Source organism: Protomyctophum bolini (genome assembly GCF_963924005.1).
Source record: "Protomyctophum bolini genome assembly, chromosome: 6".
Classification (NCBI taxonomy): domain Eukaryota; kingdom Metazoa; phylum Chordata; class Actinopteri; order Myctophiformes; family Myctophidae; genus Protomyctophum; species Protomyctophum bolini.
In genome coordinates this window covers 12158835-12183554 of record NC_137867.1, presented here as the reverse complement: position 1 = coordinate 12183554, position 24720 = coordinate 12158835, and the positions used below count along the sequence as shown (strand labels likewise).

At 42.0% G+C, this 24720-nt stretch overlaps 1 protein-coding gene across 2 annotated transcripts in view; it reads right to left on the bottom strand.

The window, feature by feature from the left end:
* Positions 1 to 5569: 5569 nt before the first annotated feature.
* npr3 (natriuretic peptide receptor 3) overlaps positions 5570 to 24720 on the bottom strand; it is a 32524-nt gene continuing 13373 nt past the window's right edge. Inside the window, exons 2-8 of one of the 2 annotated variants that reach the window (XM_080765948.1) lie at positions 24103 to 24225; positions 22581 to 22756; positions 11148 to 11283; positions 9814 to 9908; positions 9464 to 9578; positions 9037 to 9124; positions 5570 to 8575 (exon numbers count right to left, since the gene is read on the bottom strand). In XM_080765948.1, coding sequence (XP_080622074.1) covers positions 8464 to 8575; positions 9037 to 9124; positions 9464 to 9578; positions 9814 to 9908; positions 11148 to 11283; positions 22581 to 22756; positions 24103 to 24225 — 845 coding nt within the window. In that variant the 3' untranslated portion in view covers positions 5570 to 8463. The remainder of the gene's footprint in view (positions 8576 to 9036; positions 9125 to 9463; positions 9579 to 9813; positions 9909 to 11147; positions 11284 to 22580; positions 22757 to 24102; positions 24226 to 24720) is intronic. The other variant, XM_080765949.1, reaches the window with a different exon arrangement.

Below are 24720 nucleotides of genomic sequence, written 5' to 3'. Positions count from 1 at the left end.
TATTTTTCGAGCCATAATCTCTCCAATCTGTTTATCAGAGCAGGGCTGGCCTTAATGAGCGCCCTGGGATGTGAGCAGATAAGAGACAAGTCAACAGCGGTGGTGGTGTTGTTGTAGCGTGAGTGTGATATGAACCCACCAGGGGGGTTCACCGTGTTCCACTGCAATGCTTCCCAAACTGGGGGGTCCCCAAATGTTTTATTTTATTTTTTTCTGGCGGGGGGGCATTAGCTTAATGTGCTCACATTGTTTTCTCACTCAACAGTAAACAAACCAACGTACACTATAAGTGTACAGTTACACATGGTATCGGCACATTTCTAAACTGGCAATTTAAGAACGTATAAGACCTTTTTAGTACCTCTAAGATGAGACCATTTCTACGTCAAAAGTAACCAACAAACTACTGTAAAAACGTATGAAACGTTGGCCAAATTGTCAAATATTACCTATACGAAAGAGGCACATATTTAGTTTTCTTGTAATTCAAGCTATTTTCACAACATTTTATCTGCGGAATCGAGTCCAACTAAATGTTATTTTGGGGGTGTGACGGCCTTAAAAATGTGGGAACCCTTGTTCTACATGAGAGCACTCGTTTTCTCCAATGAGGACACCTCCTACAGTAGACGCAATCATTTATGCTTCACAAATAGCCGATATATAAGATCACAGCGTGTTGCATCTGCGACACGTTGTGATCTTGAATATCAGCTATTTTTTCCCAGCACTGTTGTGAATTTAGTTGACCCTCAATGTGGTCCCTATAGACTCAGGGCTCCATTTTCGTCACCGCTAAACCCCTTATCCCTAAACTTCTTTGCCTTTTTTTTTTGCTATTTTGAATTTTTTTTTTGAATAGTTCAACTAGCCAATCTACATTGACACGTTGTGAGCTTGTAGACTGGCCATTGAATACTTTATTACCAGTCGGAAATGTTAATACAGTCGGTACCTTTACATTTAGGGCTAAAAGGAAACACAAAAAAGTCCTGTGGACTTGTTTCCATTGTGGTCCTATATGTACTATTTCAATTAATCAACATAGCATGAAGAATTAACCCAATACATACAATAATATACCCAATACAATAATATTTGGCAGTATAGGAAGTATAAGTCAGCCTTTACCCTTCAATGTTCAATGTTTACCCTTTATGTCATTATAAAAGACTTTATTATGATTATTGATCTAAATTCTAAACAAAGCATTGTGACTGCTTATATAGTGTTATAAGCAGATTAATGTATTACGGTTTCTAATACATTTTAGACATATAGGTTTCATAGAAAGAGTTGCCCGAATGTTAATGTTGTTGATAAATTCATGGCGGAAGATGATTCAACTGACCCCTGATGAACCCCTTTGTCTGAGTCAACCATTAGACATTTTGGACGTTTCCGATCTTGTGTGAACGATGGCGACGGTTTAGTTTAAAAATAGCATACAGTGAGGTTCAGCAACAGTGCATTGCAGAGCATCAGTGATGCTATCCCCAGGTGGCAGCAGTTAGCTGATGGAGTTGCTGTGGAACAATTTTGCCAAAACACTAATTGCCGTATATGTCCCAAAAAGGGGACAGTGCTGCCTCACAACCAATGACGGAAGACATACTCACATGTTTTAGGTTTACTTAAGTAAACATATTAATACTGCAATGTAGAAATACTATGTTACAACAAGTAAAAGAAGTAAAAAAACTAAGTCATTGTGCAGAATGTCCCATTTCACAAGTTCAAAATGTATTAAAAAAAAAACATTTGAAAATACCAGATCTATAAGCTCATAGTGTGACGCATGGCATCGGTGGCCATCTCTCTCTGATATTGGAGGACTTCCGCATTTGGGACGCTAATGCGGAAAATCGAGTGGCAAAGTGAGTTTAATGTCGTTTAATGCAATCCGACTTTTCTCTTTGGATGTATGAGATGTCAAGGCCAGAAAGTAGTTTTTTTGCCACTAAGCAGGCGTTCCCGCATAACTTCCGGGTATGATGATGATGTCACGCGCATATCCTCTACTTCCTGGATTGGTGCCAATAGAGTCTATTGGCACCAATCCAGGAAGTATACAGACGGGTTCTTCCGGGTGCTTCAAAACGCCACTGAGCAACTTCCACTGACATGAATGGCGATTATGGGATAGTATCTATCCTTCTTTATACTCTATGGCTTGTGTGCAACTTTAATTGAAATGAATAGGTGGAGGCGGCGGGGCAGTGGTCCGATTGACTGATCAGGTAGGACGGTCGGTAGGCGATCAGGTGCAGGAGTCCAACATGTTGTTGTCATGCAGCAGTGAGGTTCAGTGTCATGTTCCTCTGTAGCTCACGTGTCCATGAGGAATGTCACACTCCAACACACACTGACACGACCGGTGCTTCTTCACTGGCTCTACTAGTGTACACTATATATATATATATATATATATATATACCACCACTGTTGGATTTTCTTCTACAAAGAAAAGAAAGGAAGAAGCTGTTTTTCAACGAATGAAATCAAATAAAGCAGCGCTATTAATAAACAGTTTAGGAATAGCCTTAAAATTATATACACAGAAGACGAACGTGTAAATGGTATGTGACTGATGGTACAGTATGGTGGTTCAGTACTGCTGGACAGTTTTCTTTGTAATACAATCTTGATAGAGACATGATTTAAGTTCATTTTGAAACTGTAAAAAAGAGAAGAAAAAAGAGCAGGACCGGGCTACAACTCTTCCAAACAATTAGTAGTGTGTGTGTGTGTGTGTGTGTGTGTGTGTGTGTGTGTGTGTGTGTGTGTGTGTGTGAATGATGAAAAGGTACTGCTTGTGCAATAGCTTGCAGAGAGCTGACGTGGGCATGTTTACAGTATTCATAGGAATGGACATTTTAGTTAACATCATCTATCAGAATTAATAATGACTGTGTTTTCAAATGATTCTGGATGGAATCAATGGGGGGGCTAATATAGGTTTAGGGCTATAGGCTTAGTTAGAATGTGCACTGTCGAACCAACGGTACTTCAGAACAGAGAACCGTTGAAATAGATCTTCTTATATTACAATTTGCTTCTGGGAGGACCAGTGTAGCCTGGCTAATAAGCCAGACCGAATCAGCCTTTGGCAACAAAAGAAATTGCCTGCCGGACAGTGTTGTGTGATATTAGTCTGGCTTATTAGCCAGCAGGCTATAGGACCAGTGTGCCCGGCGGACCACGTTATCACGCTCATGACACCATGACTCAGCCATTAACCATAATAAGTTCCTAATGCAGCTACAGCAGTGTTATCCAACCTCAACGTATAGTGTTGTCATGGCAATGACCTGATGCCCATGCGTATATGGCCTAAAAGGGACGAGGACTGAAAAATACAGAGATCTCGGACGGATCTGCGTGCGAGGCAGGTGTGAGGGCTGAATCTAGTGTTATAGAATGTTCTTATTATGTTTTGCCCGGCTTGAGGGTCTGTGTTGTAAACACAAACATTGAAGACAAAAGTGAGGACGCAAATTGTGATTGGCCAGAATGAGATGATGTGTTGACTTAAATAGTATTTTAGACAGACTTATAGCTCGTTACGTAGACAGCACTAGAATTGCATTTTATGTAGTCATAGCACTTTATAGTACACATGTATATTGTATAATATATAATATAGTATAGGCCTATAGTATGTATAGTTGACATATAGATATTAGATACTCCACTGTTACGGTCTTAGCTTATACACGATTCATGCTAACTACTTTTTATATATGTGATGTATATGACATGCTTTGTTTTGGCTTAAATGTAAGTCGCTCTGGATCAAGAGCGTCTGCTAAATTGTAATAAATTGTAAATTGTGGTTTTATTTAGTCTCCGGCCTGCTCTTCTATGGAGACATTTAGATCGTGTCAAAGGTCATGTCTCACCTATAGACACATGGGATCTGACACGACTTATGACCTAAACATGAAAGTCCAAATGCTCCGCAGAGCAAGCAGGTATAGGCTCCATTAGCTCAATGGTAAAAGAAAATGTCAGCACTGCAGGTTCAAATCCAGGGTAGAAGAGGAAAGTTAAATAGTGCAGCTTTAACGTGTACATATATAGGCCTATAGAAGTATGTACACATACAGTTTTTTGGTCGGAGATGCATGTATTAGCCGTGCTGCGTTGCATAAGCTGTCTCTCAGACTGACCACTTAAACAAACCCTATATACTTAGTTGACCACCAGGGGGTCCCCCAGGACTCAAATGTTTACCCTCTACACCAAATATCTTGGCTGAAAATAGCTGATCTGCCGTCGCACCGCCGCCGAACGGTACTATCTCCACCAAACGTTGTCCCCAGAATAGTGCCGCTATAGGCTTCACGTGGTTACGTGTTTTCTATCCGCATGGCGCGAACCTGGCACCGTGCGGCCACATGAATTACTCAATAAACCAAGTCGACGTTATTTACTTTATGCAAATGAGATGCATGTGGCTAGCTGCTGCCCCCGGCGCGTCTCATCCAGCCAAGTTTCCTCACTGGCACACACACGCGTGTGCTCTGACTATATAGGTATAAATCACAACCATTTGAATCAGCGTTTTTCAATGTCCAGTAACACAGACTGGTTTCTCTTCAAAGGCTATTTTTTGGTCTTGCACCATTGTAAACACTTAACCCCTATTCTTCTGGCCACAGTCCTAGTATGACCGAATAGGGGAAGGGGATCAACATCGCGCGATTCCCTTGCTTGACCACCGCAATGTGTCTCAAACGATCATTATCGGCAGAATCGCAGAAAGTGTATAGCATAATCAAACTATAATTCACTCAAAGTCTGAATGAATGTCTGAAATCTGAATGTCAGAAACACCGCCGCTGCTCCTCGCGGGGGCCGCATGTAAATCCGACGGAGCGCTTGTCCGACATGCGGACGCATGTCGGACTAGCGCCTGCTCCCGTGCTCGGCTATGGTTGGGTTAGGGTTTGAGGTGGGTTGTCGTTTGTCGGACCAATGACTAGTCTAACTAAAGTACTGCACCCTCTCCTCACTGCCTGCACCAATCGCTCCCACTTTTCACACAGGTCTTAACGAAGCCCTTTTTTCCATTTTTGCAAGAGCGGTGTTTGTTGCAATTACCTGCACTACAATAGGCTACTTCACCTATGTTGCGCTACGACAAAGATTTTTTTTTTTAATATAATGTTTACATCCCCTTTTTTTTGCATAGTAACCTATTGCATATTTGTATGTCATTAAATGTTCTGATGAATTGAAAATAGAGGACCTCAATGTAAACCATTCTTAGTGATTTTCTGGGTTTATCCTCTTAGCAAACCTTGTATTGAACTTAATTTGCTTTCCTCAAACTTTGCTTATTCTACAAACTGTTAATACAAATGTCAATCAATCAGCTGTGTTGTTTTCACCCCGCGAAGGAATGGCAGAATTGGCCACGGCCATACCTGTATGTGTATCTGAAAGAATTCTAAGAGAAACGGAATTGAGATACAACTGTACTTGAATTGCAATTCTTTGATTTAGAACAATGATTCTCAACCCTTTAATTTGAAGGATCCCCAATTTATTATGCATTATAGGCTACAGATCCACATTTGATTAGATGTACGGTATTTATTCTTTAACACACTTTACCTGTTTTATCAACAAACACTTGCATCTACCTTTAGCTAGTTAATACACTTCGCTAGTAGTAACAACCCTAGTTTTAACCACAAATATCAACAGTAGCTAACCAAATGGACCAATTTGTTTACATTTGTACATTCATTGTTAAATATTTTTCTAATTATTTTCTACCCGATTATTTTTCTAGCACATCTCAAGCAACAGATGAATGTTATTCATTCAAAAGATGACATAGCACTGAAAATAGTTCAATAGACGTCTTTACCATACACTTTGAAATTCACAAAAATAGGAATAAGGACATAAGCTTTGAACTGCATAATGTACAAGTGAGCACAGTGTGGGGGATACTGTAATACTATATTTTAAAATATACTTGATGCCCAGTATCTGCAAAACATGATTTGTTAGGAGGCCAAAATGCAACAAAGAGACAATACAGTATTTCATAATAAATTCTAACATTTGAAGTGTCCTTAATTAAATATGTACAAAATAAGTGACTCTCAGTTTCCATTGTTGTACTAAAATACATAAATATAACTCTAATTTACACTTAACAAGTTTTTAAGGCTATTATACTGTTAAAACTGTTATCATGGAACTCAGCATACTTCTGGTTTATTTTGACTAGGCTTTCTACATGAAAAACAAACAAAAACTAATTTGTGCAATACAGAAGCGTGACTTTGCATATTGCATATTCTTTTTTTTATCAACTTTCTTTATAAAGGTAAACTAGTGGAATTCTTCACACTTTCTTCAAGCTAAGAACATGATTCCAGCAAAGACTGTTTAAAGGGTCTGTAAGTGATATTTGTTGTATTAATTAAAATACATGTTAAATAACTCTATTTGTGTTTGTTCAGTAACAGGAGTCTCCGCACCTTTCCACCTCTTTTTAGTAAACAGAAAATACATTTTCAAGTTGGGATGCTAATGTTACCGGATACAGGATACACAAGTGGAATTGAAAATGATGACACAAACAATTTGATGAATGATCTCTCCTGATTGGATACAATTGGTATCCCAACTGAAAAATGTTATCTCTGTTCACTAAACAGCTGGGGAGATGGGGGAGACCCCTGTTACTGAACAACCACTCTAGCAATGATTACTATCACAATATACAGCTTTAACAAAACAAAACCAACCAACCAAACAAACAAACAAAAATGTTTTACACAAAAAGCAATCACTTACATCCCTTTTAATCATCTTTGAATTGAATTTGTAATAGATAAATGCAGTGGTGTCATGTATCTATGCCATTTCAAACATGTTTGATCTTAAATCATTAAGCAGTTAGGGTCCCTATGAAATGTTTAATTAAACAACATCAAGGAGTGCAAATACATATAAGGGGAATGTCCTTTTATAATGTATTAATTTCTGTCAGGGCTTATGACAGCAGGAAACAGACCTTTTTGCTGGCATAGGGTTAGGGTTTCCTAAGGACAATGAAGAGCACACGCACATTCTGAAAGATTCGTACTTTGGAGCACTGAACATAGCTGACCCACAAGCATGTGCTGCATCTGCAGTTGAAATGGGGCCTTATCTTCTACCCAGCGCAAGATGAATTTAGCGCCCTGAGAACTATAGTATCGCCCCCGCGAGTCACGACTCTATTTTCCACACAGACTTTGCGCTTCAAGTTAACCTTGGAGCTGCTCACGTTCAACAATTGAGGTGGCATTGCAAGCACTTGATTCTTCATTAATCCTATGAAAAGCATGCGACATAACCCCTATATTCTTAGTTTTTGTGAGCTTGTAGATCGGCAGTTTCTGCGGAACTACGCCACAGAATAGTGACGGTGTGAGCCTTGATACGTGTCCTATCGATAAGCCTTTAGCCTGATTTATGTCAAAAATAGTAGGTCTACAAGTTTGCATGGCGAGCTTGTAGATCTGCTATTTCCCATAGTATGATGGTACTATACACACAGCGAAATCCTGAGATTTTACTGTGCATGACAGCGATTAATATTTAAACGACCAAATCACACAAGAATATTGTTATTACACTTATTGGAGAATTAGCTAACGGCTCTCCACCATTGGCAGTAATATTTACAATAAGTTCTGCAAACCCCAAACACAGCTGGAAATCAAGAATGAATGGAGCACTTCACCCCTTTTCAAATTGGTCCTCCCCAATGGTCATTATAAAATGGCACTTTTCTGTCTACTCACTCTGGCACCTTTTCCACCAAAATAACTTTGGTTCTAGTAGAAATGGTCCGTTCTAGATTCTTGGAACCTTGGTGCTTTCATGACGGGAACCAGCGGCCAGTTGTTGGTTCCAGTTCCGAACCGACTTTTAGGGTTCTGAAACAATTAATTTCCAGTGGAAACACTTGTTTGGTGGAAAAACGGGGCCTCTGTGTCTCATTTGTGGGCTATGGATGCAGTTCACAAACCCGATGACTACCAATGTCATCATTGGTGAAATGGTGCCAGAAATGGTGCCATCTTATAAACGTAGTGAGTGAGGACCAATTATATGAAGATAATGGGCGAAGTGCTCCTTTAACATACAATCTTATTTTTGTCCAAATGATTCGGTAGAGCAGGTCACACTACTACATACATTACGGTAATTTCTGTACAGAGGAAATGCAAGTGAGTGGTCCTTGTGACTGTGACAAAACGTTCCTGAGTTTATGAAAGTAAAAAAAAAAAAAAAGACATTTAAAAGAATATAAAACAACTAGCTCTTCATTTAAATAGAATGACTCCTTTAAAACAGCCTTTTTGCAAAGTCTTTGGTTGGTCACATTTCAATTCATGCTTCCCTAAAAACGGGAATGTTTCACGGGCGACTCCTACGATAAGGGCTCTACGCTGCCGAGAAGTTCGATCTGATGGAGTCCTCTCTGAGCTGACGGTGCTTCCCGATGTCACACTCTTCCCGTTGCGTGCGGCGCTCGATGGTTATCCTGTAATTCTTCCTGCAGGAAGGAATGAGGAGACATTAATAAACTGTGTCAAGAGCACTGTTTCCCAAACCAGCGGGATCCAAATACGGTCATACGGCAGACAATATTTATGGATCGCAAGTAAATATCCCCTTTATTTATTTTTTGTTTCCAACATTGTGTTTTCAATTATTATAATACAAAATATTTTCAAAAACAATATATGTATACCCCACAATAAATCTAGTATTTTCATAAAAATAAAAAAACTAATTCAAAAGATTTCTAAACAAAATAGAAATAATAAATCCATTAATTACAGTGATTCTTTTTTTAATCAATCAATCAATCAATCAATCAATCAATCAAATAGATTTGATGTATTATTATGCAAATGTACTATGTATTATTCAGTCTGACCAGAATCTGAGATTATTTAAAACATATCCCCACTGGATATTAAAAGCAGTTTTAAGAAAAGAGGCACTTTTTACCTGAAGAAGTAAAACGCCATAAGCAGCGCCGTCCCCATCAAGGCACCAACTATGATGCCAGTCACAGCTGATACCCCGAGTCCACCTGCTTGGAAAATGAGGGGCATTTATTAATAAACCTCTTATAATATAATGATCAATATAGTACAGTATAATAGGTAGTATCAAAAATAATAGCCGATCTTAAAGCTCACACAACGCATCGCATTGCCATTTCTGAATGGTTAAGTGTGTCTTACTCTTGAACCAATTGCAAACGTATTAACAAGAGCTTGTGACTAAATAATAACTACGTCGGGTCCATTGGAACACAGGTTATATATTATTATTATTCCATTTCCTTAATGTAACAGTTTTGGACATACAAGGTTCTATAGGTGGAACCTGCATGGTATGTCGTATTGAAAAGCAGAAAGGTTTAATTTACATGATTTGTCGGGGATCTCCGTGTGAGTTTTGTGTTTTCCCCTCAGAGTGAAACAGTCCGTGTTGAAGCCCAGCACCTGGAAGCTTCCGTTGACGCCGAAATAATTGGCCACCACCTAAAACGAAAAGCAATCGGGTGTATAAAACTACTATGATCCCGTTTGGCCCAACAACTCATTCTCCCAACGTCTTTTCAATCCACGAGGGGCTGTGGAACAACATTATAAACAACTATAGCATAAATATGTCCCACAAAATTATAAATGTTTAAGCAATAACAGTCAACCTCCCATAATATTCTGAACATTGGAGTCATTTCTTCAGGCTAAATTGACGGCAGTTGGTTCTGACCTCATATGTGCCCGCTTCAGGATTGGTCATCGCCATCACCGAGAAATCTCCCTCTCTGTCCCCGTTCAGGTCCATGGAAACGGGACCCGCTATCCCTGAGAGAGAGAGAGAGAGAGAGAGAGAGAGAGGCTTCAGCCAATCAAAAGGGAAATCTCATCCACATTTGGGCTTTTGTTGGCTCGGGGCCCAAGAACTGTAATTACATCCCCCAGTATCTATGTTCCAAAAATTCCTGACATTTTTAAAATATTATTTCTTTTTACAAGAAAACACAAGCCTGTTCTTGACAATTCCTGCGGAATGGAACATTGTTATTTCATGTAGAGAGCTGGCAGCATGGAGCCTGTGCTCCCCGTGCCCCATATGCGTCAGCACCAGCCCCCCCACCCTGGACCGACATGTTTCATATCTGTGACCTGCTGTGCTTTGCTAAATATCATTTAGCTAAGGGTTCTTTATTTCAGGCAGAGGACCCCCTAGCTGAGAGAGAGATGAAGCAGGGACCCCCACTACACATTTTACAGATTAAACCTTTTCAAAGACTTCAGCACTATCACGAGTGCTGTGTAAATTAATGTTTTTTTTGTTTGCATGTTTTTTCCCCCCTATTCATATTTTGGGATTAATTGAACCAATTGAACCGTAAATACTTATTAAACTTGACCTTTGTTACCTTTAACTATATATATAGTTAAAGGTAACCGATTAGGAGTCGGAAACCTTAAAGCCCCGACTGCACCAAAGCAACTCTTTGCAACAAAACAGTTTTAAAGGACCACTTCAGCACTTTTCAACGTATCTTCATATAATTGGTCCTCACTAATGTTCATGATAAAATACCACTATTGTTTTTCTACTCAGTCTGTGTCTCATAGGAGGGCTGTGGGCAGTTCAAACAAGATTTACAAAAAAATATATATAGATTTTTATTACCGTGAGAACAATGGCTTCCATTACCGCATCGCAACTTTTCAGGAATAGAAAGCCTGCGGTTTCTATTAGCTTGGGTTCCCCATCGATGATGCCACATCGATGTGGACGTGTTTCTGAACTGCCCACAGCCCTCCCATGATGAGACACAGACCGAGCAGTACAAAAAAGGTGGTATTTTATCATGAACATTAGTGAGGACCAGTTATATGAAGATTGGTTGAAAAGTGGTCCTTTCAGGTCAACGCACCAATGCAACTCCTTGCAACTGCCACCGGGGATGATGGTTGCAAGTAGTTGCATTGGTGAATCATTGGTGCTGTTTGGGCTGTAAGAGGGAATCGTTAAGGGACTGGAGTCCAAAAGGAAAGCGTGACGGCCATATACTGTCCAGTGAGTTTTACCCTCAAACGTTCTGTTCCACATGCGTGAGGTGATCTCGGCTCCGTCCTTCTTGCTGTATCCGTTCTTCATGGCCTCGTGCAGAGCGATGGCGTACAGCAGCAGAGCGTCATGGAAACCCTCCACAAACATGTTGATCTGGAACACGAGACACATCTTCAATTGGACGAGAGCAAAGAGTAAAGAGACACTGGGGGGGGGGGGGGGGGGGGCGACATTGAGCAACCAGGAATCGGTTCCATTGGATTTATCACACTGTCAGAGCTGGTATGTGGGCTTAATGGCCACTAGACAATTACAATACCAGTGGTTCTCAAACTTTTTAATTTCAAGGACCACCATAACTCTAGAGAGTTACACGGACCTGCAAGGGTCCATTTGGAACCTAGGTACCGGAATCGTTAAAATCCTAATAGGATCCAATGATACTGATGAAAGCTTTCTAGTCAAACAGAGTCAGTGTGCTGGTGCTGTACACGTTGGCTCACTGGAAACACTCGGCGACACCAGTGGGTCTCAAAGTGGGGTCCGGGGACCCCTCAGGGTTCCTTGAGGGGGTTCGAAATGTCCCCTTACGGGTGTGTAAAGTGTAGCTACAAATGGCCTCATTCCATTTGTACACTCAGCGTTATAGGGGTCCTTGACATTAAAAAAAAAAACGTTTGAGAAATACTGAGCTACACTAAATGGAACAGAGCCTTAATTGGTATAAATGGTAAGACCTGTGCCGGAAGGAAGGTCCAATTTCTTTCCAAAATGTGCCTGTTGCATTGAAATGTGAATGGGATAGACACCCTTGCTCCTGGCCGATACCGACAAGAAGACCCTCCATCATACTTACATCGTATCGATTGGTCTACAAATTGCTATGATTAATAGTCGACTAAGAATGTGTATGGTTGAGGACAGGCCGAGAATAGCGCATGGCTGACACGGAGATAAGTCTGGGAAGGAGATATGCTGATACTGCAAACTGCCTGTGGTTTCACATGTTAAAAATGTTTGCTTTCACTGTACTGGCAACACATTCTGTGAATAGACATTCCACTGCTCCAAACAAATGCTTAAATCGTTTAAATAAAGTGATTGCAGTGTTCCAAAAATATCCACACGCAGGACCAATATTATAATGGAGACTTTTTTACAGAATGCACTGCGCTGACCATCCTTTTTGGTGACATATTTCACATTTTTGTGTTTTATAGGCAGTGGTGGACAGTAACAAAGTACATTTACTTAAGTACTGTACTAATTACTGTAAGTAAACTTTCTGAGTATCTGTGCTATTACTACTTATTAATTAGTTGGAAGATTATTGCTTTCTACTCCACTCCATTACCAATTTGACAGAGTAACTTTGTGGTTCAGTAATATTTGACCAGCAGTATCTATACTTTGACTCAAGTACTTTGACCACCACTGTTAATAGGAAACATGCTATGATATAATACAATATATGGAAATATGCTACTGCTTGCACACACTCACCCCCACCCCACCCTGCACTTACAACCGTAACCCGGATTTATGGCAGATAATCTTATTAATTTTTTACAGCGAGGCGTCGAAGAGGTCGGTCAGACTTCTAGAAAAGTGTTGGTCTGTGTGCGAGGCGAGCGTGCATGTGTGCCCCTACAAAAGTAGAACAATCACAGCCATCTTCACTGACACTGCTACACCAATTACAGGTCAAATTAGCCAAAAGGGGGGGGGGGGAGATATTCAGCTATATAAGACAGGGCCAAGCCCCAAAAGAAGAAGAAAAAATCACACTTGTGTGAAGTGAGGGGCGCTCTTATCGTCATACATAATCATACAAGAGGTTGTCTGTCAAGACGCTGTAGTCCCGTAACCAGAGTCAGACTCCATTTGCATGAAATGCGATTTCTTTGACAAAAGAATGACCAAAAAGGGGATTGCGCAAATCATAACGATTGACTCATCGGGAGATCTAAAGGTCTTTTGACGAATGAGTGTGAGCTTCAGTTCCTGAGGGATTCTCACGGCCCTCTAACATATTGCCAAAAAAAGACGATAGACCACCACTCACTTCATAAGTAGGCCATGTGCGCAAGCAGAGCCAGTAGAACTATAAGACAGGTAATTTTAACCCATTCTGACCTGAGATCAGATTAAAAAAATGTCTATTACATCCTGACAGTTTCATTATTATCCTCATAGCGCGCCACCGAGTGGCACGCTATGAGCTTGTAGATCTGCTATTTCTCAATAGCTAAAGCACAACGTAATGCTAACACCAAAAGGGGTTCCCAACCTAAAATGGGTTAATGCTTGGCTGCTCCGTGTCATGCTCCGAAAATAGCCGAAGTATAAATCAGACATTATACGACACTGACTAAAATGTTATGATGTTATTGGATAGGCCCTAAAATGATGATGCCGTTGATCCCTGGGAATTATTTGGGGTAATTCCGGTTTGGGGGCTCATTTTCACAATGCTTTTATTTCACATAATGGAGGCCAGTGGTGCTCTGATCTCAAACAACATTTGGAGTCATACGTCATCAGATATAGGCGACTGACGTCACTGGCTGAAATCTGAGAGCCACACCGTGTCTATGTGGAGCCAGAGATCCACTTCATTCGTTTCAATGTGGAGCCAGTGATCCACTTCATTCGTTTCTATGTGGAGCCAGTGATCCACTTCATTCGTTTCTATGTGGAGCCAGAGATCCACTTGATTTGTTTCTATGTGGAGCCAGAGATCCACTTCATTCGTTTCAATGTGGAGCCAGTGATCCACTTCATTAGTTTCAATGTGGAGCCAGAGATCCACTTCATTAGTTTCAATGTGGAGCCAGAGATCCACTTCATTAGTTTCTATGTGGAGCCAGAGATCCACTTCATTAGTTTCAATGTGGAGCCAGAGATCCACTTCATTAGTTTCTATGTGGAGCCAGAGATCCACTTGATTCGTTTCTATGTGGAGCCAGAGATCCACTTCATTAGTTTCAATGTGGAGCCAGAGATCCACTTCATTAGTTTCTATGTGGAGCCAGAGATCCACTTGATTCGTTTCTATGTGGAGCCAGAGATCCACTTCATTAGTTTCTATGTGGAGCCAGAGATCCACTTGATTCATTTCTATGTGGAGCCAGAGATCCACTTCATTCGTTTCAATGTGGAGCCAGTGATCCACTTCATTAGTTTCTATGTGGAGCCAGAGATCCACTTGATTCGTTTCTATGTGGAGCCAGAGATCCACTTCATTCGTTTCAATGTGGAGCCAGTGATCCACTTCATTAGTTTCAATGTGGAGCCAGTGATCCACTTCATTAGTTTCAATGTGGAGCCAGAGATCCACTTGATTCATTTCTATGTGGAGCCAGAGATCCACTTGATTCGTTTCTATGTGGAGCCAGAGATCCACTTCATTCGTTTCTATGTGGAGCCAGAGATCCACTTGATTTGTTTCTATGTGGAGCCAGAGATCCACTTCATTCGTTTCTATGTGGAGCCAGAGATCCACTTGATTCGTTTCTATGTGGAGCCAGATATCCACTTGATTCATTTCTATGTGGAGCCAGAGATCCACTTGATTCGTTTCTATGTGGAGCCAGATATCCACTTGATTCATTTCTATGTGGAGCCAGTGATCCACTTCATTCGTTTCTATGTGGAGCCAGATATCCACTTGATTCATTTCTATGTGGAGCCAGAGATCCACTTGATTCGTTTCTATGTGGAGCCAGTGATCCACTTGATTCGTTTCTATGTGGAGCCAGTGATCCACTTCATTCGTTTCTATGTGGAGCCAGATATCCACTTGATTCATTTCTATGTGGAGCCAGAGATCCACTTGATTCGTTTCTATGTGGAGCCAGTGATCCACTTGATTCGTTTCTATGTGGAGCCAGAGATCCACTTCATTCGTTTCTATGTGGAGCCAGATATCCACTTGATTCGTTTCTATGTGGAGCCAGATATCCACTTCATTCGTTTCTATGTGGAGCCAGATATCCACTTGATTCGTTTCTATGTGGAGCCAGAGATCCACTTGATTCGTTTCTATGTGGAGCCAGAGATCCACTTGATTCGTTTCAATGTGGAGCCAGAGATCCACTTGATTCGTTTCTATGTGGAGCCAGAGATCCACTTGATTCCTTTTTCAACAGTTTTTTCCATTTTTTCTCTATTATTTTTTCCTTTTTTTGAGTGGTGCAACCACTCCTATAGACAGCTATGTGTGTGGCTGGGTCCGTCCCTGGCTGTGTCCCCCCCACACAGAGTTGCAAGGCGCAAGTTGGCACCTCGACAGATGTAACAAATATGTGAAACAAACTAAAATGCCAAGAGGTGTGATATAATAGATCATTGACAGCCTTTCCCCTCGGCTTCTTGAGGGTCTGACAACATTAAACAAGCGTATACCGCATCTTCTTCAACTATACTTTCACATTTCAATGTACGACACGTCATGTGAAAGCTTCACAATGTGCACATTCATAATGTGTAAAAAAAAATGAGCGAGCCGTGCTGGTGGCACATTCTATCAGCCACTATCACTACGTCATGGTCAGTGTGTTTGGACCTGCCACTGGTCACTGTGGTTACTGGCTAGCACAAAGTGGACAGCTTGAATGCTTCTCTGCTGGGAGTTATGCGCTGCCCGCCTCTCACCGCGGGACCACCGGACAAAAGAGAGGATTTTCTGCGCACGCACACACACACACGCACACGCACACACACACACACACACACACACACACACACACACACACACACACACACACACACACACACACACACACACACCTCCACGCTGTGGCCACAAGTTTTCAAGTCTGGCCATTAAAATGTCCTGTCTGAAAAGGGAACGCTCTATAAGCGCTTTGTGTCCCGTCCCCCCCCCCGTCCCCGTCCCCACACACGGGTGGAAATAAATGAGGCTCATTACATGCGATGCGTGTACTGTATGTGTGCAATTATGCGAGATCTGTGCTGATATCTCTTCGTCTGTCACCGGGGCGGACGAGCGTCTCCCAACCCACGGAGATTCTGTGTGGCCTTGGCCTTGTCCCCACCACCCCACCCCACCCCCCCACAGCAGCGTGGTGGATAAGGGCGACAGCTCTGTGGGGGACAACAGTATAGCCACAAGCTAGTGTCAGGGTTTGTGTGTGTGCTTTACTAATACTATAGTCTGTCTTTCAGTGTGATGGGACCTGGTTGGAGAGTGGTGGCAAGCAAGGATTGGAGGCAGCTGGCCAGTGCCTCCAATCACTATAAAAGAGCCACATTGCCTGTGGTTCTTTCTCTTCCACCTGGGCCACACCCGAGCATAGGGCATATTGTTTGTTTGACTATCAGTTCTCAGTTTGTGGTGGCAGTTTAGTTTCCCTGCCAAGTTTGTGTTGGAAACATGTGTTCATTCGACTTTAAACTTAATTATTCTATTTAATAAATTATTTTTTTTGCATTTATCCCATGCTTGTTTCCCTTCTTTGGTATGGTCTGAGAGCCGGACCTTAACACTATTCACATAGAGCAGTGGATTTGGGTTGTACCATGGGAGGTGACTTTTGTGTTGTCTGCCCAAAACATGGCGCATTCAGTCGACTTCAATTTTAAAGTTCTTTCTATTTCCTTTCGGAAACTTCTTTTGTCCAGTGGTTAAAAGACAAAAAACTAAAAGGAAACAAAAATCACAATACGTAGATAGATACAGAGTCAGGACAATTTTTACACCAAAAAAAAGGCCTGCTATATCCTGGTGCTATTTTCTCCCAGAACTGTTTACGTTTACTGTTTAAGTCAGAAGGCTCCCAGGTGTGGTTCATGTACCATACACAACCCGACAAGAATCATAATGTTTCGCTTAACAAGCCTAATTACAGCCAATTAATTTTGTCTCCGGAGGCTATTTTTCTTTCAAGCCACAACTCGACTCGCTTGTTGATGCCACACGCCAGAGGCCGTGGGACGGGGAGGGTGCTATTCAAAGCTTCTAGTGTTTGACTACAACATCACATTAACTCCGGCGTCCCTATTCTGGGCTGAACATTTGCCGAGAACAGCAGATCTACAAGTTAATGACAAGTATACAGGGGGCCTACTGTAAGTGAGTGGGTACATTGTGTAAAGTCGACATGGGCTAAAGGAGACCTTTTCACTCAAAATCTCTTTTTATGAGGAGCTTTTCCATCCCCCACCCCTCCCGTTTCACTGTAAATCCCTCCGTTTTCACTGTAAAATATACCTTATAGGATTCAACTTTTAGATTTATTCCAATATGGAATTTGCATATTGTATTGTATGTTGTATTACTGATGAATTGAGTACAATGGACCCCGTGGGGTAGTTATCCTTTTAGCATAACCTTTGACTGTACTACCTGTAGTCCTCTGTTAACAAGCATGTTTAAATCAATGGTTAATCCAAGCCGCATAAATGCTGAAGCTCTTGATGAACTATGCTTGACAGACAGTATAAGCTAGAGTCTGGGCATGCGATAATAGGCAAACATTCCGCGAAAACATTCAGCAGAAATGGCAGATCTACAAGTTGCGTCGCAATGCATTGTGAGGGAAAAGAGGGGACCAAGTACAGGTCAACTAAGGGTGTACTATAAAAGTTGGTGCTGGGAAAACCAAAGCGCCTGGCCTTGTTTATGGAATATCGACTGTGTCACATGATAAATAACAAGCTGTAAATGCTCAATTATAATACAATGCTAATTGTAAATCTAATTGCAAAAGTTGTATCTATTCATGCGGCTTCACGCTATCGTTCCAGGGGAGCAATCATTTCAACAACACCTGGCGTGTTTGTAGATGACGCATGTTCTGTACTGTCCTGCTGCACTGCCGTGTGCTCTGCGTGCATCTACAGTAATAACAGTGCTGTAACGCAACACACCCATCTACTGGTTGGGACTGCATGTTAATATTTAACCACTTAGTAACTCGTCTCATCTCAATAAACACAGATGCACCTGGGAGGCAGTGGACTAAGGAAGGGGAGGAGCTAAACCCAAGTTCCAAAAAACGGGGGGGTGTCCTGCTAGAGGCAAAAACAAGCGAATGCGGGTTGCTTAGTAGCATTTTGACCTGAGATCAGATTCTAAAAAATGTCTTCTACATCATGACAATTTTCTGAAAAAGCCACGTTTCCATGTCAGTCGTTCTTCGATTTTTCAAAAATAGCAGACCTACAAGCTCGTCGCGCGCCACTCTGTGGCGCGCTATGAGCTTGTAGATCTGCTATTTTTCAATAGCTAAAGCATAGCATAGTGCTAACCCCAAAAGGGGTTCCCGCCCAGAATGAGTTAACTCGAGTTAGCTTAGCTCTGTATCGTTTCCCCCCCGTCTGCACCAAATCACTTCAGCAAAACATTACCGACTTATCAGCTATTCCTAAAGGGGCGTTACAGCCTAATTATAAATTCCCTGTTGCCAGCCAAGTCTATGGACTTTTAATATTTGTTTAGAGCCTAATTATAAATTCCCTGTTGCCAGCCAAGTCTATGGACTTTAATGTTTGTTTAGAGTAGTTATGAATTGTAATGTTTGCCAACCACGTCTATGGACTTTCATGTTTGTTTAGAGTAGTTAAGATGTAATGTTTTGCCAGCCAAGTCTATGGCCTTTAATGTTTGTTTAGGGCAGTACATGACAACGTATGTCACTTCACCAGGGGTGTGATTTTTAGCTAACCCCAGAAGATAGATACTGGGGTGGTAAAGTGAAGATAGATACTGGGGTGGTAAAGTGGTAAAATGTACATGCTTGTTTTTAAAGCCCTCGATGATCAGCCTCCTGCTGCTATATCTGTGATCTTTTAACTTTCAATGAACTTTTCAATGTGCCTGAGATCCTCCAGCAGGGTGCTACTGATGGTTCCATGCAGAGATCTGGGCCTCTCACAAATATGGAGACGTGGCTTTTTTGCCCTGGGGGTCTTTAGCAATGCGGGGCCCTCTGCCATGCGAGTATATATATGAATAGAGACGGCAACCGGAGGAAACCCTGAGGCGAAATGGACATAGTGGCCGCATTTGGTATGGCAGCGATGCAGGGCCAAACTGGTGAACGCGCTGGTCCGTTGACTGTCATTGTGCACGTTCACTGTGCACGTTCTATTCAATGGATTCTGTTACTATTGGGTGTGCTAAATAACATACTAAGATTTGAGGAACAACGGACAACCAGAAAGGCATCGTTTTGAAGATGGCGTCCACGGTAGCTAAAATGAGCTAAAATGCCTATATATAAACTGGGATTTAATATGTAAAAGAGAGAGAGAGAGAGAGAGAGCAAATGTATCACCTTCGGTAAAGGGACAAAAGCCACCATTCTCCTCCCTCGAAGGTCACCAATGCAGTTGGTATCAACAGCAGCACAATGTAGGTGTGTGTGTGTTTTATCTGGAGAGAAGCCAGTATTGAATCAGCAAACTGTATACCAGGGGCACGATGGCGCAGGCGGGTAGCGCTGTGGCCTCACAGGTAGAAGGTACCAGATTCGATTCCTGCTGGGGAATGTTGCAGTGGGCATGTTCTCTCCTCTGCGTCATCAGTGCCCATATACCGGTTGGCTAAAGGGTCTTTTTGTGTGGAGTTTGCATGTTCTCCCCTTGGGTATACCCTCACAAAAGAAAAGCAATAATCCTGGTCTCTATACTGCCTCCCCCTGGTCAGCCGAGGCACATGGAGGGGAAAGGAACTGGTTGGAATATACCTAACGGGGAAACTCTCCCCTGTCAGGTTGATAAGAAGCGGTCTTCTCACTCCTCATGCATTAAAAGAACCAGGAGCTCACTTCAGGGCTCTCCCCAGGTTGGCAGAGGGAGAGTAGCGGCCAGGATTAAAGAGATAACGTGTAAAAAAAAATATCTATTTCTGAATAGCCAACATTACCACAACATTGAGCTGCTCAAATGCGCCAGCTTCACCGCTGGGGTCCTATTAACCTTGCACGGTCCAATCGTCATCCACTGTGTGTGCGGTGGAAAGCACAAACTACATAGGAACTTTTACTTTACTTTGAGTATGTCCATTTTTTATACTCAGAGGTCAATATTGCACATTTTACTCCACTACATTGTATATAGCGGAGTATATATTATTTGTCTACGCCGATCTACGAGCTCAGAGCGTGTCGCGGTGTGGTGTGAAATAAATGGGACATTCTGCATAATGGTGCGTACCTTTATGTTGGTACTTTGAGTATATATGGTCTCTGTCAGGTGGAAACCTTATATGTCAAAAACGACATGCTGTACAGGCTCAAAATGTGTTGATTCGCGCCACCGTCCGAGCTTGAGGACCTGCTACTTTTGATGCTTTGGTGTGATGCTGTAGTACGTATGATCAAGTACTAGGGCATTGATTTACGGAGAGAAAAAACACACACACAAAAAGTGACAATATGGAGATAAGAGCTTTCTGTCTGACAACAACGATATCTCGATGCCGTAATACTTTTCTAATTTTACTCATGGGAAATTGTAAATTACACTTACACTTCTAATTTTCTACATCGTGGCACTGCTACTTTCAGTTGAGTCAAACCTGTGTACAAACTGTGCCTGTCAGCGGCCCCACTGGGCTCCATTAACCTTGCAGGGTGGAATCGTCATCCGCTGTTTGTCCCAACATGACAGCTCCTGCTGCTCAGGGGTACAAAAGGCTTAATGGCTGCCCAGCGCTGGCTGGCAGGCAAAGCATTTCGACAAAGCCAAAAGCCATACATCCACCTCTCAGGTCCCCCATTCACACTTTACCCATCCATTTCACACTGTCCCACGTACCAGCTAGATCGGTGTTTCCCAAACTTTTTAGCTCAAGATCCCCCGAAAGATAAATTTGACGTTTCCAGGGACGCAAAGTCGCAAACTAAAAATAACAGATCTATGAGCTCACAACGCGTCGCTTCGCGCCGAGTCGCCGACCCATGTGTTGAGAACCACTGAGCTAGAGGATTGTTGTCCCTTGGCTTGGGGACCAAACGAGGCGTGTCTGGGACAAATCAATTAGCCTGATGGCATGATGACACAAGCAGCCTGTGACGTTTCCCACTAAACATGTTGACAGCCTTTGCCTGCATGAACACAACATGCTGTGCTCTGATTGACACTCACTAGCTGGGCTTGCTGCTTGTTTTGTGTGTCTGACACATACTTCCCACAGATTACACACCCCCAAAAGTGAGTTTCAACCTATGAACAACCTGGGAGAAATACAACAATGTGCAAACACAGCAGCAAGAAGCTGCAAGATTTGTGAGCGGTTGCGATAAAAGGTTAGCTAATGGAATACAACCACCCTAAGGACTACTCTCTGTACCAAGTAGACCGCATATAAACAGAGCTGCTATACCTTTAAGCCACATCTTAATTCTGAGGCTTTCTTTAGTATAGGCTTGAGAAAAAATGATGCTATTTTGTCCCAAATTGACTGCAAAAGATTGCTGTTTTGTTTCAAAATAGCTTTATACTCTGTTTAACATGTATATAATGACACAATGTGACATAGTTCTGTTTTCTCATGCCAATAAAGCTTCCCCCCGAGCAGTTCCTCCTGATCTGAGGAGCCATCACCTGGGTGAAGCTGAAAACTGAATACCCCACGTGGGAATACTAAAGAAAAGATATGATGAAGAAATAATTGACGATGAAGATCTGGTGATCGAAACATTGAAAGCGTAATACAACAGTGGTGTGCAGACTTTTCTTTTAACGGTCGTTTGCCACGCACCTGGGTATTGAAGTAGATGTTGAGTGCACTTTCTATGACAAAGGCTATTTACACTACTCACCTTAAGTAAACAGGACTTGTATGTGCAGGAAGTGTTTTGTTTTTTAATGCTTGGACCTACACCACAGGCGAGCATGGTTCCGTCCTCGGGTTGAGTACAGAGTGACGTAGATGGTGCGCTGTGACTGGCCAGTCGCTGTGATTGACAGCCTACACCTAAACCTAACCCTAACCGTAACCTCAGTAAAACTATACCTAACCCTAACCCTAACCTTAACCTCAGTAAAACTATACCTAAACTTAACCCTAACCCTAACCTCAGTAAAACTATACCTAAACCTAACCTCAGTAAACTATACCTAAACCTAACCTCAGTAAAACTATACCTAACCCTAACCCTAACCTTAACCTCAGTAAAACTATACCTAAACTTAACCCTAACCCTAACCTCAGTAAACTATACCTAAACCTAACCTCAGTAAACTATACCTAAACCTAACCTCAGTAAAACTAACGCAGTGGCTGGGGGGGGGCGTTTCCGAGAACCCGAATCCGAGGACGATTCCCTCCTCGCACACCACAGACGCCACGAACAAAAAGAAAGTAAGACATGATCGCTTTGCGAGGATGCAGTCTAGAGGTGGAAGTTCTTGTACAAACACACTCCCCAGGTGTTTCCTGCTGGGTCGCATCGTACACGTATCCCAAACTTACGTACACTTCCACAGTCGTTGCAGTCGTGGAGTCCCGCTCTTTCGACGGACTTCTGCACTTCGGCCGAGAAGTTGAGAAACTCGGGCTTGACCGTCCGGAGCAGCGTGACCGTGTTGAGAGCGGCGTAGGCCTGTCTGGCATCGTTGTCGTACTTGTCGCCTCGCTTCCACGAACCGTTGCCTACGAACCAACAGGAGAACTCAATGTTGTCACCGGCATGATATTTTTCCTGATGATTCATTGCTACAAAAATAATTGCGGGATTTAATTGCATTTTTGCCATTGAACACATGCAGGGCAGATATGACAAACTTAGAATATGCAAAGAAATGACTGATATAATCAATAAATGTATACCTTTTTTCCCCCTTCTATTTTTAGATCTACAAGCTTTTATCTACCAGCTCATAACGCGTCACTTTGTGACACATAAGCTTGTAGAACCTCTATTTGCATTTTTCGAAAATGTATTAACATTTTTCAAGGTGGAAACGAATATAACAATCTAAGGAGAACAGGTCAAACATTCCACGTGGAGGTAGAACTTTGCACTCGTGCAAAGAAAGCATCAATACTAGGCATCAAAATCCAATTCCTAGCTAATATTCATTGCTTGCTGACAAGAACTCATCAGTTCCCCTCTATCCGTCCCTCTGGCTCTTTAGCAAAGAGGAAAAATAAATCACCAATTTCACCCAATCAGGAGAGAGAACTCCACTGAAATGGGAAGCGATAAAACAAAGAAATGAGCAGACATAATTGGAACTTGAACACTAAAACAATTTAATCTGATAAATTAGTTCTCTCTATACCGAGTGCATGGAATTGGTGAACCACCTGGAAATGTATATACATATTGTTTTTAAGTTTACGAAAAATAACCGTAGAGCCGATGGGAGACCCCTGTTACTGAACAAATACCACACCCAATGATTACTACGAGAACGTCGTCTTAGGTTGGAACGATTTAACCATGCAAAGAACTAAGTGGATATAAATAATAAATAAATGAAACAGTTGTTATGGAGTGGAATGTCTTTACCATAAGATGAGGAATACAGTTGTTATGGAGTGGAATGTCTTTACCATAAGAGGAGGAATACAGTTGTTATGGAGTGGAATGTCTTTACCATAAGAGGAGGAATACAGTTGTTATGGAGTGGAATGTCTTTACCATAAGAGGAGGAATACAGTTGTTATGGAGTGGAATGTCTTTACCATAAGAGGAGGAATACAGTTGTTATGGAGTGGAATGTCTTTACCATAAGAGGAGGTATACAGTTGTTATGGAGTGGAATGTCTTTACCATAAGAGGAGGAATACAGTTGTTATGGAGTGGAATGTCTTTACCATAAGAGGAGGAATACAGTTGTTATGGAGTGGAATGTCTTTACCATAAGAGGAGGAATACAGTTGTTATGGAGTGGAATGTCTTTACCATAAGAGGAGGAATACAGTTGTTATGGAGTGGAATGTCTTTACCATAAGAGGAGGAATACAGTTGTTATGGAGTGGAATGTCTTTACCATAAGAGGAGGAGTTGAAGAGTTCGATGTTGAAGAACACATAGGAGCCGTTGGTGAGTCGCCGGCGGTGCGCCGCCAGCATGATCTCTCGTATGATGTCCGTTTCTGCACACATGATCACCACTGGAAGAGAAGTGGTTACAGTAACGTTACAGTAACAGTCTGCACACATGATCACCACTGGAAGAGAAGTGGTTACAGTAACGTAACAGTAACAGTCTGCACACATGATCACCACTGGAAGAGAAGTGGTTACAGTAATGTTACAGTAACAGTCTGCACACTGGAAGAGAAGTGGTTACAGTAACGTCGCAGAATGTTAATAAGACATAACGGTGATTGTCAACCTTTTTTTCTTTTTTATGTTTTTGATATGTATTAGACCACATAAACCCCCAGAAACCATGTAGCAAAACATACTCTCTCCCCATGCCTTTCGGCCTGGTGGAGACAAAGAGAGAGGAGAGACCTGAAAATGGAGTTAGCTGGTTTCAGCTGGACAGCGAAGACATAGGAAAAAAAAAATTGATGTTGATGAGACTTCGTTGGACTATGTGGGAATGTGCATAGCAAGTTTGGTGCTGATCGGCCCAGTGATTATCTCTGGAAACCTGTGGG